The sequence below is a fragment of the Balaenoptera physalus genome, assembly GCF_965194825.1.
Source record: "Balaenoptera physalus genome assembly, chromosome: 3".
Lineage (NCBI taxonomy): Eukaryota > Metazoa > Chordata > Mammalia > Artiodactyla > Balaenopteridae > Balaenoptera > Balaenoptera physalus.
Window position 1 is genome coordinate 66973385 of NC_138890.1, and position 12782 is coordinate 66986166.

General features: G+C 35.6%; 1 protein-coding gene across 6 annotated transcripts in view; it reads left to right on the forward strand.

Moving 5' to 3' along the window:
* The window catches only part of AFF4 (ALF transcription elongation factor 4), a 97498-nt gene that overhangs the window by 58877 nt on the left and 25839 nt on the right, over positions 1-12782 (forward strand). For all 6 annotated transcript variants that reach the window (XM_082454704.1, XM_082454702.1, XM_082454705.1 and 3 more), the window contains 7 exons: positions 2744-2780; positions 4464-4512; positions 6748-6802; positions 7258-7295; positions 7718-7880; positions 8534-9451; positions 12470-12558. In XM_082454704.1, the coding sequence (XP_082310830.1) occupies positions 2744-2780; positions 4464-4512; positions 6748-6802; positions 7258-7295; positions 7718-7880; positions 8534-9451; positions 12470-12558 (1349 nt within the window). The remainder of the gene's footprint in view (positions 1-2743; positions 2781-4463; positions 4513-6747; positions 6803-7257; positions 7296-7717; positions 7881-8533; positions 9452-12469; positions 12559-12782) is intronic.

The following is a 12782-nucleotide window of genomic DNA, read 5'->3' on the forward strand; positions in this document are numbered from 1 at the left end:
GATGAAGAAAGGTGAGGACCTAAAGTCTTTGCAGTGTAGATGGAGAGGAGAAGGTGTTGCTTGTAGTAGATGGTCTGGAGACAGAATCCAGTCACATTGGTAACTAGCTGACTGACTATTGTCAGAGGTGAGGGGACGGAGTCAGAGATTACTTAAAAGCTTGGGCTATTCAACTTTTAGGCCATTTACTAGGTAAATGAGTATAAGACAATTAGCCTTTCACGGGGGGGTGGAGAATTCTTTTCATTTTTAATAAGAATCACAGGAGTGACCTCTTGGCCACTGCTATATTTAAAGAGTTTTTTAGGATAGCTTTATTGAGATATAATTCGCATACCATGCAAATTATCCATTCAGAGTGTACAATTAAATGGTTTTGAGTATATTTATAGACATATGCAACCATTACAACAGTCAATTTTAGAACATTTTGGGAAATTCGTGGTGGTCCAGTGGTTAGGACTCTGCGCTTTCACTGCCAAGGGCTTGGGTTCAGTCCCTGGTCGGGGAACTAAGATCCCACAAGCTTCATGACACAGCCAAAAATAAACAAAAAAATAAATAAATAATTTTTTAGAACATTATCACCTCAAAAGGAAACTCCCTACTGTTTAGCTATCAACCTTTTCCCCTCTGTTCCCCTCCCAGTGCTACCCAACCACTAATCTGTTCTCTCTATAGATTTCCCTTTTCTGGACATTTCATGTAAATGGAATCATATCATATATGGTCTTTTACAACTGGATTCTTTCACTTGGCATAATGTTCAAGGTTCTTCCAAGTTGTAGTATGTATCAGTTCCTTCATTCTTTTTTATGGCCAAATAATATTCCATTGTATAGATGTATATCATTTTGTTTCTGAATTCATCAGCTGATGGACATTTGGATTGTTTTGAGCTTTTGGCTACTATGAATAATACTTCTGTAAACCTTTGTACGCAAGTTTTTGTGTGGACATATGTTTTTGTCTCACTCAGTTATACACCTGGGGGCAGAATTGCTGGGTCATATGGTAACTCTATGTTTAATCATCTGAGGAACTGCCAGAATGTTTTCCAAAGCAGTTAGCCACACCATTTTGTATTTCCCATTAGGCTTTCAATTCCTCCACATTTTTGTCAACGCTTGTGATTATCTGTCTTTTTGATTCTAGTCATCCTAGTGAGTGTGAAGTGGTTATCTCATTGTGGGTTTGATTTGTATTTCCCCCCAGTGACAAATGATGTTGAACATCTTTTCATGTGCTTTCTGGCCATTTGTATATCTTTCTTGGAGAAATGTATAGTCAGATCCTTTGCCCACTTTTTCATTGGTTTACTTGACTTTTATCATTGAGTTGTAAGAGCTCTTTATATATTGTAGGTACCAGTCTCTTATCAGATATATGATTTGCAAATATTTTCTCCCAATTTGTGTGTTGTCTTTTCACTTTTTTTTCTTAGAATATTTTTGTTTTTATTGGCATTATTATTATTTTATGGTAGTGTCTTTTCACTTTCTTGATGGTGTCCTTTGAAGCACAAAAGTTCGTAATATTGATGAAATCCAATTTACCTGTTTGTTTCTTTTGTGTATTGTGCTTTTGGTGTCATGTAAGAATTCTTTGCCAAATCCAAGGTCATTAAGATTTGGGCACTACATTTTCTTCTAAGAGTTTTGTAGTTTTATCTCTTATCTCTTACATTTAGGTCTTTGATCCATTTCAAGTTAATTTTTTTTAATATTGTCTGTGGTAAGCATCCGACTTCATTCTTTTGCATATGGCTGTTCACTTGTCCCAGAACCTTTTGTTGAAAAGAGAATTCTTTCCCTGTTGGATGGTCTTCACACCCTTGTTGAAAATCAGTTGACAATTGATGTAGGTTTACAGTTTTTTTTAACACCAAAACTATATTTTAGCTTAGCTACTGTTTGGATTTCTCTTTCACAGATAATTCTGTCATGAAAGGAAGATTGTGCTTATTTTTAAGTAAGCTGTTAAGGATGTTAGGGATGTTTATGTAATCTTAGTACTACATTGTGTACCACAGACTTAACCTAGGAAAATGCACAATTTGCACTTGTGAAACAGCTGTTCTGATCTTGAAAGCTGAGTTTGGAAAGTCATGTTTCTTTCATGGACAGTGACATTTTGGTTTTCTTTTCTTTTCTTTTTGGCTTTCTTTTTACGGATGCTTCCTGAATGCCAGGCACTGTGCTAGTATAGGGCTTACAAAGAAGTATATAAAACGAGTATGGAAAATCTCTTCCTCAGTTTGCTAACTGTAAGATATTGGGAGCAGGGAGAGGAAGTAAAATGACATGGGAATAACATAGTAGGAGTTGCTAGTTCATAAAAGTGGTATATTTTGAGTCTATATAATTTGTACAGCTATTTTCACTCTAGTATATGGTTATTAGTATTACTTTTTTAAAAATAACATTTTCTTAAGACCAAGAATTAAATTAGGATATGAGTACCATGGATGCTGCTGAATAGAAATGAATGATAAAGACTTACATAGCTTGATGCTTTTTGTATTAAGCTCTGGGAAACTCTGTTACTGACCACAAAATTGCTGAGGCTGATCAGATGGAATCATTAAATTCTTTTGGTGTTTTTTTCTTTTATGCATTCTTAGGAACTCAACAGGATCTTTCATTGAATTAGCTGGAATTGAATAGTTTAATTTGAAGCATTTTTCTCTAATGAACCTTTTTCTCTTAATGTCACTATATAATTTTATGTCCCTTTTTCTTAGGAGTCTCAGCAGTCCAATTTTGGCCCTGGAGAACAAAGTGAGTATTTCTTTTCTTCTTGGTTTTCAAATTAAGCTGTTTGTTGTGCATTCATTTCTCATGGTCACATCATGTATTTCTTTAATAATTCTTGTGTATGTCTTATCGCAATTTAAAAAATTTTTTTGGCCACGCCGCATGGCATGTAGGATCTTAGTTCCCCGACCAGTGATTGAACCAGCATCCCCTCAAGTGGGAGCGTGGAGTCTTAATCACTGGACCACCAGGGAAGTCCCGTATCCCAATATTTATGATCTGATGATCAGTAATGGATTGAACTGAATCTTGGCTTGAAAGATGAAGAATTAAAGATCATTGGAGATGAGAATTAACGATTTTTACTAAGTATTTGAACTAATAGTTCAGAGTTCATGAATTCAATTTGATGGGCACCTCATAACCCCAAGAGCCATACTTCTGTCTTTCCATCTCCTTCATGAAGATACTGGGTTCTATTATGGTAAAACTCCAGGCAAGAAGGGGTCATTGTAGCTTACCATGGCTCTTCTCTTCCTGTATCTATATTTATCTATTCTTCCTGGGTGTTTTTGGCTGGGAAGAAAGTCTGCTGTCTGCTACACAACCCTCCTCCACCTCCACTCTCTTGGCCTCTCAAAAGAACTTGAGGGGAAGATAGCCTTGGGGAATTCAAGTGTGATTTAAAGAGTTGATGGCTGTGTGAATTGGTAGTGGTAAGGTCAGGAACCTTGCAAATATCTGGGCTTCACCATATAGCTCTCTAACAAAACAAATGTTCTTTTGCCAAGAGCATTAACTTTTCAGATAGATTTACTCTGGTAATAAGCTATTTTGGGAGATTAATATGTGGAGCATTTTAATCCTTAGTTGTCTTTAGTGATCTTAAAGCAGAGACAAAACTAGAAGAATATCCATTTTAAGGTTAACAAACTTTTTATGTATCTATTTCTTCGTTCTGCCTTAAAGCTGCAGTTACAGGAAAAAAAGGACCCAACATTGTTGATATGCAGTAAATAGCTAGCTGTAGGCCAGAAAGTTTACATTTTCTCTTAAAATCTTTTAAGAATGTCTCATCCTTACTTCTCCCCTTCCCCCATTCTCCCTCCCCAAAGCTCCCTATTGGCAACCGGGCTCATAAGCTGCACCTACTCTTTATTACCTGTATTTTTCACTTAATTTATTTTAGAATTGTTTTTATATCAGTATAAAGCTCTAGTTCATTATTTTTAAAAACAAAATTGTGTTATATTGTTGAAAGTATCGTAATTTGTTTATCTAGTCCCCTGTAGATGGACACTGGTTTCCAGTTTTTGCTGTTGCAAACCATACTATAATAAACTGTGTGTGTGTGTCTGTGTGTGTCTGTGTGTTTATGTATTCCTCTAGATACACCTGTAAGGTAAATTCCTTTCCTTATAATTGCTAGGTCAGTGGATATGTGCATTTACAGTATTGGTGAGATAATATTATCAGATTGCCCTCCAGAAAGATTGTATGAGTTTATAGCCCTACAAATAACATATGAATATGCCTATTTCCACCAGTATTTCATATTATTGCATTTTAAGGTGTTACCAACTTGATGGATGAAGAATTTTATCCCAATTTTTTGATTTATATTTCTTTGAGGTTATATTGATAGATATTTTAAAATATAAGTAGCCATACTATAGTTGCTGATTTCTGCATTCCTTTTTGTTCCAGAAAGATATAATCCTTCCTCTAAAACTTCCAATGGGCACCAGTCTAAATCGTAAGTTTATTGCTTAGTAAGTTTAATGTTTGTCTTTTTTGCTAAAAGTCTAACTGTGGTATCGATATTTAGAACAACACTTAGAAATATGTACTTAATCTTTTAAGGCGGGGTAGGCAAACTTTTATGTAAAGGGCCAGATAGTGAAATAGTTTAGGCTTTAGGGGCCAAATGGTTTCTGTCTCAACTACTCAGTTCTGCAGTTGTAGCATGAAAGCAGCCATAGACTATGGGTGTGGCTATGTTCCAATAAAACTTTCTTTACAAAATAGGTCTAGATTTCGCTTGTGGACCATAGTTTGCCTACCCCTGCTCTGCAATTACACTTTTTTCTCATCTTTCAGAAGTGTGTGTGTTGATAGTTCGTTTTTAATAAAAAAAAAAAACACATGAAAAAATATAGGATTCTTCTTAGTAAGCCCTCCATTTGACCACTAAGTGTAGAATATGAAAGCAACATAGTTCATACTGTCTAAGTTTTCCTACTTTTATTTTGTAGGTAGACCCAGGAATATATTGGGTTGGCCAAAAAGTTCATTCGGGTTTTTCCATAACATCTTATGAAAAACCTGAATGAACTTTTTGGCCAACCCAATAAATCAAAATATGATAGGGTGGTATATTGGATGATAATAAATTCCGAGCTTAAAGAATGAACTAACTACTGAATTCCTGAGACCACAAGTTAACCCAGTGATTAAAACAAAATTCTAAAGAAACTGGCCACAGTGCTAGCTTTATACCATAACCACAGTCTATACTGATAACCTCAGCCTCTTCAGCTAAACATAGTGGGAACTGAGAATGAAAATATATGAATGCAAGGAGTTTAGCCTCACTGCTGAAGAATTCAAATTATGTAAATTCCTATTTATCATATTTATTCATGGGCAGAAAACTGATGGGAACTTACCATGTATGTGCATATCACTTTGGTTGCTGACAGAAAAAAAGCATGAAGGACCTTGAGCGGTCTGGTAAAAGCTTTGACATATTCACATGTGTAAACAGGTTCATTGAGCTGCCATTATTAAAGCGTAAGGGCTGAGAGAATTCAGAGTAAGTACATTTCTTTACAGGAAATCAGTCATAAAGATGCACTAAGCCCTTTTCCAAAAGAAAAAACTGTTTTTCTCTGTCCCACTTAATTGGTCATCCTTAGAACACTTTTCGTGTAATCATGTGGTTACTTTGTTTCAAGGTGATCTTTTATGTGATACTCTGAATTTGGGATCAGATTTAGAAACTCAGGTTAAGCTTTGAAGGGAGAGTATAAGTAGTTGTTGGAGTGAAAGAAGATTTCCTTTCCACTGATTGGAGACTGTCGTGAAATTTTAAGAAGAAAGGTAAATGGAGCTAGTGGTAATGAGAAATTAAACATTTTCTAGTTGTAGTTCTTCCTAAGCTTTGTATTAATTTTTCCTTTCTTGTAAAAAGGCAAGGAGTGTTTTGTGGTTCATTACTCAGTTTTTAATTTTGATTTTGATTTTATGGCCTTAAGGAAAATTTAAATCTGTAATTTTACTTTCAAACACTAATTCCAGAAACTATCAACTTATAGTATTTATTTGTGTTTTTTTGATCAAGGAAGATTTGGAGACTGGAGTTTATTTTTAATTTATACATGGTTATTTCTCTTGTATAACCAAGGTTCTTACCCAAAATTGTTACATCTGCAAGGATCAGTCGTCTTTCATAGCAAGGCATTTATGAACTAGAACTTTGACTGTGTGTTCTGGTTTTCACAATCGCCCAAGTGTGCATATCTCTTCATGAAACACTGGGGACAGTGAAAGAGAATTGCTGATGCTTTCATTTTATCTTCCTTCCTTTTAGGAGTTATATTTCTCTAGTGGACTGTTGGGTATGCGTATGGTCATTTGTTTTAATAATGAAAAAGTTTGTGTGTATGCAATTAGAGAAAAGCTAGAGATAACAGAAGTGAGTATAAGAGTTTGTGGAAGGTAGCTTTTGTTTAATTAGAAAAGAAAGATGAATATTGTACTTATGGAAAAGTGAGCTTCCAAAACTGTTAAATTCCACCTTTCTTAATTTTTTACTCTAGATGTGCACCAAACCAGATAGAGTAAGACTTACTTGTTGTTTTCTTTATTTTTCAAGTAAATCTTTGGCTACCACAGTGATTATTCCTAGAATTATTGGTAGATATTTAATACTCTGATATGCCATGATGAAGTTCCAAAAATAATAATCCTTTCTGCCTTTTCCTTTTAGTATGTTAAAAGATGACTTAAAACTAAGCAGCAGTGAAGACAGTGATGGGGAACAGGTATGTCTACTACTATATAATTTTGCCAGTTTCATACAGTGTTTTCATTGTATTTTATAAGAATTATAATTGAATAATACATTTATGATTCAGTTATTTAAAATAAGTTCCTTCCTGCTGTCTGACACTAGAATGTTATAGTTTTCCGCTTTGTTTTTAAACCTCCATTTTTTTCTTATTTAAAAAAAACTGGCTTTTTCTTAATACTTATCATATAGCAGAATATACTCGTGAAGCATGAGATTGTTGACAAGAAGAACTAGTAACACAGCTTTTAATCTTATCCTGGCAATTATTCTTTAGGTAAAAAACAGTATTTTTGTAAGTGTTAAGTGACCATTGATGCATACATTAGAGAAGCCAGTTTTTCTATTAAGATTTCAGATATTGTTCACATCAAGCAGATAGAGTACTATTTATTCATTCACAGATTTCCTCTCATGTTTTAATTTTAGGATTGTGATAAGACAATGCCAAGGAGTACACCTGGAAGGTAGGCATCCTTTTATTTCTTGTTTTATTTAGAGTGGAAGGGTCAATCTGATAACAGTGTAGTGATAGAGTAATTGACCTTATAAAGTAAATATTATCGATTGTGATGGTGGTTTTACAACTCTGTAAATTAACTAAAAATCATTGGATTGTATACTTAAAATGGGTGAATTTTATGGTGTGTAATTTACACCACAGTAAAACTGGTTTTTAAAGGTAAGTACTAATGGCTGAGCCGCATTTCAGATATTTTTTAAGGAAGTATTTATTTCATTTATAATGAAGTTCTAGATTCATAGAATTGTAAGAGCTTAACAAATAGTAAACATTTTAAATAAAGTTCATTGTCAGATTTGAATGCTTACCTGTTGTCCCTCTTAAAAAAAAAAGCTTTTGGTCATTTATATGTTTTATCTCTTTTAGTAACTCTGAACCTTCACACCATAATAGTGAAGGGGCAGATAACTCCAGGGATGATTCTAGCAGCCACAGTGGATCTGAAAGCAGCTCTGGATCTGACTCAGAGAGTGAAAGTAGTTCCAGTGACAGTGAGGCAAATGAGCCATCCCAGAGTGCATCTCCTGAGGTGAGAAGGGGGCAAGGGGATGCCTTCCATAGGCCCTCTGAAGGCCCCTGGTGATGGCCAGTTAAGACTAGTTTCAAATATAAAACTGAAGAAAAGAAGATTACATATTCTGACAAAAAGAAACTGAACTGTGTATCTTGGAGGAAATTTAGATACTTCATCGTCCTTGTTATGGGAACATATTTGGTCTAGATTAGGGAACATTTGTGGTCATATTTCAGATCACTAAAATATTGGATTTATTTACTTTGGGTTTTATTTTTGTTTCAACCTGGTAATTCATGTTATTTAGTTATGGTGAAAAAAAGTCTTAAATAGTATAAATTCACTGTAGGTTGATAAAATGTTGTTAAAAATCTCTGTGGTACCTACATCATTTGTTTACTTTCTGGAATTAAATGTACTGTATGGTCATTTGGATTCCTGACAGGGATATTCAGTAATTAAAGGCTATATATAACATTAAGCTTATCTTCTCATTCAAGTGATTAAAGCTATTAGTATTTTTAGCCTTTTGCTTTGGTTCAGTCAGAACAATGAAAAACAAATGCCTTTGTGGCATTAGGCATTATGTTTTTCCCTCTTCCTTGAGATTTTAAAGGAAGGAGAAAGTTTCAGTACTGAAAAAGCATACTTCTTTCTCTGTTTTTCAGCCTGAACCACCTCCCACAAACAAATGGCAACTTGATAATTGGCTGAATAAAGTGAACCCACATAAAGTGTCACCAGCTTCTTCTGTGGACAGTAATATCCCATCATCTCAAGGCTATAAAAAGGAAGGCCGAGAACAGGGCACAGGGAATAGCTATACTGATCCAGGTGGTCCTAAAGAAACAAGTTCTGCTACTCCTGGACGAGACTCCAAAACTGTCCAAAAGGGATCAGAGAGTGGGCGTGGGAGGCAGAAGTCTCCTGCACAGAGTGACAGCACAGCACAGAGGAGAACTGTAGGCAAAAAACAACCCAAAAAGACTGAGAAGGCAGCTGCTGAAGAGCCCCGCGGAGGCCTGAAGATAGAGAGTGAAACCCCTGTAGACATGGCTACCAGCATGCCCTCCAGCAGACACAAAGCAGCTACCAAAGGCTCAAGGAAACCCAATATAAAAAAGGAGTCCAAATCTTCCCCTCGACCTTCAGCAGAGAAAAAGAAATACAAGTCAACAAGTAAATCTTCCCAGAAATCAAGGGAAATCATAGAAACAGATACCTCATCCTCAGACTCGGATGAAAGCGAGAGCCTTCCTCCTTCCTCACAAACTCCTAAGTACCCTGAGAGTAATAGGACTCCCGTTAAGCCCTCCTCAGTGGAGGAAGAAGATAGCTTTTTTCGGCAACGAATGTTCTCTCCTATGGAAGAGAAGGAACTTCTTTCACCCCTCAGTGAGCCTGATGACAGGTATCCACTTATTGTGAAGATTGACCTGAATCTCTTGACTAGAATACCAGGAAAGCCTTACAAAGAAACAGAGACACCCAAGGGGGAAAAGAAAAATGTTCCAGAAAAGCACACAAGAGAGGCTCAGAAACAAGCCTCAGAAAAAGTTTCCAACAAAGGCAAAAGGAAACATAAGGTTTGTAAAGGGTTTTTGTTGTTGTTGTTGTTTTTTGAACATCAGCATCTAGAATGCAATGGAAATCTCAGTAAGCCAAAAAATAGCTAGTTGAGTCAGCTATGAGGGAAAAATAGAGATGAGCCTAAAGCCTCAAAGAAGCTACAGACACAAGAGTCTCTTGAAGACCACTGTGCCTCTTCCTGTCTCCTTTAGTAAAGAATTATAGTTTCTAATCAAATAAGAAATGAGCCAGTGCTTCTGTTCATGATGTGTGCTGGCCAGTATAGAGGTGAGAGTGAAGCAGAGATTGCAAACTGGCCTTCACAACATTCTTAAAATTTTGGTTTTCAATGTCTTTAGTTGGGATTATTTACTCTTCAGGTTGTCACAGTCCCGAACACTTTTTTCTCTCGTATACCCAGACCAAGTCATACTTTTTAAATTACTAATTCCAGCTAGTGAATTGACTCACCAATTTTAACATGTCCTTAAGAATTTCACCAATCCATTGTACATAGCTATGCCGTAGCTTTTTTACCTTTCAAACACCCATTTCTGCAAGTTCAGAACTAAAAACATCTGCTGACACATTGCCAGCTCTCATCCCTAAATGCTTCCAAGATAATTTGGGTTTAGAGACAAAGCTTGGTATATATTTTAAGGTCAGCTTTTTTTAGACCCAGGAAATGTGAAAACTCATGGATATCTGTGATTGGAGGATAATAGACACATAATGAAAAGAGCTGAAAAACTTACCTATATAGATAGAGATTCTTTGGAAAAAACAGCTTGATCTTTCAGCTCTAGTGAGACATGTTTACAGGAGAGTATATTTTAATAATCTGTATTGAAGAATAATATAATTTCCCCTGATATGTATGTGTGAATATGATTGTAGAAGACTGAAAACATGAGCAGGTGGACAGAATAGATACCAGAATGGCTGTGCCAGGTGGACTCAGAACAAAACTCCAATCCCAGTTGACCTTGAGAATCTCATGTAGGAGGATAGGAAGAATATAGCATTTTCTTAAAATGAAGTGAGCCAGAGGTTTGTCCTCTCTTTTTTTCTTAAAACCACAGTACTGTGTGCTGCTGCTGATGTGTATTTGGACAAACGAGAATAATACTTCTTTTTTATTTGCACCTTCAGAAGTTGAAGATTTTTTAAAATTTGAATTTCTAGAAAACTGAAGCTTACTACTTTCAGTGCTATAGCTAATGAGCTTCCATTATTTTAGTAAAGGGATGTTTTATTCAACTAGTAAGCTGTTTAGAGCTGCTAGACTCTAGAGCCCGCAGCCTCAGATTGCTGGACTTGGTTATGGGATTTAATTAATAGAATTACATGAATAAGAGCTTGTATATGATAGTTCTGCTCTTTAAAAAACTAAGGTGTTTCTTATGGAATAAAAAAAATGGTCCTTTTGTCTTTAAAAGATACTACATGTTCTTGTAAAATTTTCAAACATTTAAAATATAATAAAGAAAGTGAGTCTTTTTTACTCTTTTGTTTAAAATTTTACAATATATATAACTTACAATAAAAAATCCCCTTCCTCTAAAAGAAGTGGCCCATATCTCCTTCCCTCCCCATCTCACTGGCATATATATTCCTCACAGGTTTTTTATATTAATAACTATAAGTCAAATTTTGATTTTATAAAATGTATGTATATCACCAGGAAACTGGGTGATGATCCCGCATCTTGTGGGATCTTAGTTCCCTGACCGGGGATTGAACCCGGGCCCCGGCAGTAAAAGCACCAAGTCCTAACCACTAGACTGCCAGGGAATTCCCAGTGATGATTTTTGAGATTTGCTGCTTTGGTAAAATTAAGTGTCAGGGGCAGTTCCTGAAGGTAAAGCAGATAGTACTGAGAAGAGACCCAGCCAAGGATAATGAAGAATGTGGGTTCCTTTTTCTCATGTTTTCACATGTCCAACTTTAATCATTTGTGTATGGGAACAAATTCTTTTGTTATGGCAGAAAGTTTGCAATATTCGTGCCCTGATACTTAAGTCAATAGGAAATCTTAAATTCATCAAGCAAGTAGCTTGGGGATTATAGACAGGCCCATAGCTTTTGTTTCACCAAAAAAGTTTTTCAAAAATCATTAGGCTTGACTATAAGTGAAAAGATGGACAGTAACGAGTATTGATGAAGATATGGAGAACTGCAGTGCTGGTGGGAATGTAAAATGATGTAGCAACTTTGGAACATAGCTTATCAGTTCCTCACAAAGTAAATATGTAGTATTACCTTATGACCCAGCAATTGCACTCATAGGTATATACCCAAGAACAGTGAAAACATGTCCATACAAAAACCTGTACTTGAAAAGTAGAAACAACTCAGTTGATGAATGGATAAATAAAATGTGGTATATGCATACCACCATATATTCAGCCATAAAAAGAAATAAAGTACTGACAAATCTTACAACGTAGATGAACCTTAAAAATATTATGCTAAGTGAAGGGAGCCAGACACAAAGGCCACACATATTGTATGATTACACTTTATGAAATGTGTAGAATAGGCAAATCCATAAAGACAAAACGTGTAAATTAGTGATTGCCAGATCTGGGGGTGGAGGGAATGGGGAGTGACTGCCAATGGAGAACAGGGTGCTTTTTGAGATAATGAAAATATCGTAAAATTGATTGTGGTGATGGTTGTACAACTTTGTGAATATGCTAAAAGCCATTGAATTGTATACTTTTAAAGGGAATTTTATGGTATGTGAATTATATCTTAATTATAATCTCATCCCCAGCCCTCCCCAAATCATTAGCAAGATGCCACTAAAAGACTGTTGGAGCATTTCAGCTCTTCTTATCTAAAATAGGAGGCTCCTTCTCAGACTTAAAACCTAATTTATTGAGCATCGTTTAAATGAATTCTTTCACTTCACATTTATCTTCTTTCTGAAGTTTATCAGAGATAAACTGTTTGAGGGTAACTAGTACTGGAAACTGAAATTTGATGAATAGAAATCAAACCTAGCTGCTTTTTTTCTATTTTTCATGCAGAATGAAGATGATAACAGAGCCAATGAGAGCAAGAAACCCAAAACGGAAGACAAGAATTCGGCAGGCCACAAGCCATCCAGCAACAAAGAGTACGTTTGCAAAACATGTTACATGTGTGTCAATCTGTTATTTGCTATTGGGTACTTTCTAACATGCTCTTAGAATGTTCCTTTTAGTATGTGTATGTCATACACATCTATACACAGTCATATACCAAATAGTGGGAGGTTTTGCTTTTAGCTAATTGGGATGAAAAGCAATTAAGATTCAGTCACATCTTCCTCTCTCCTTTTTTTAGTGGAATAGGAGGTAT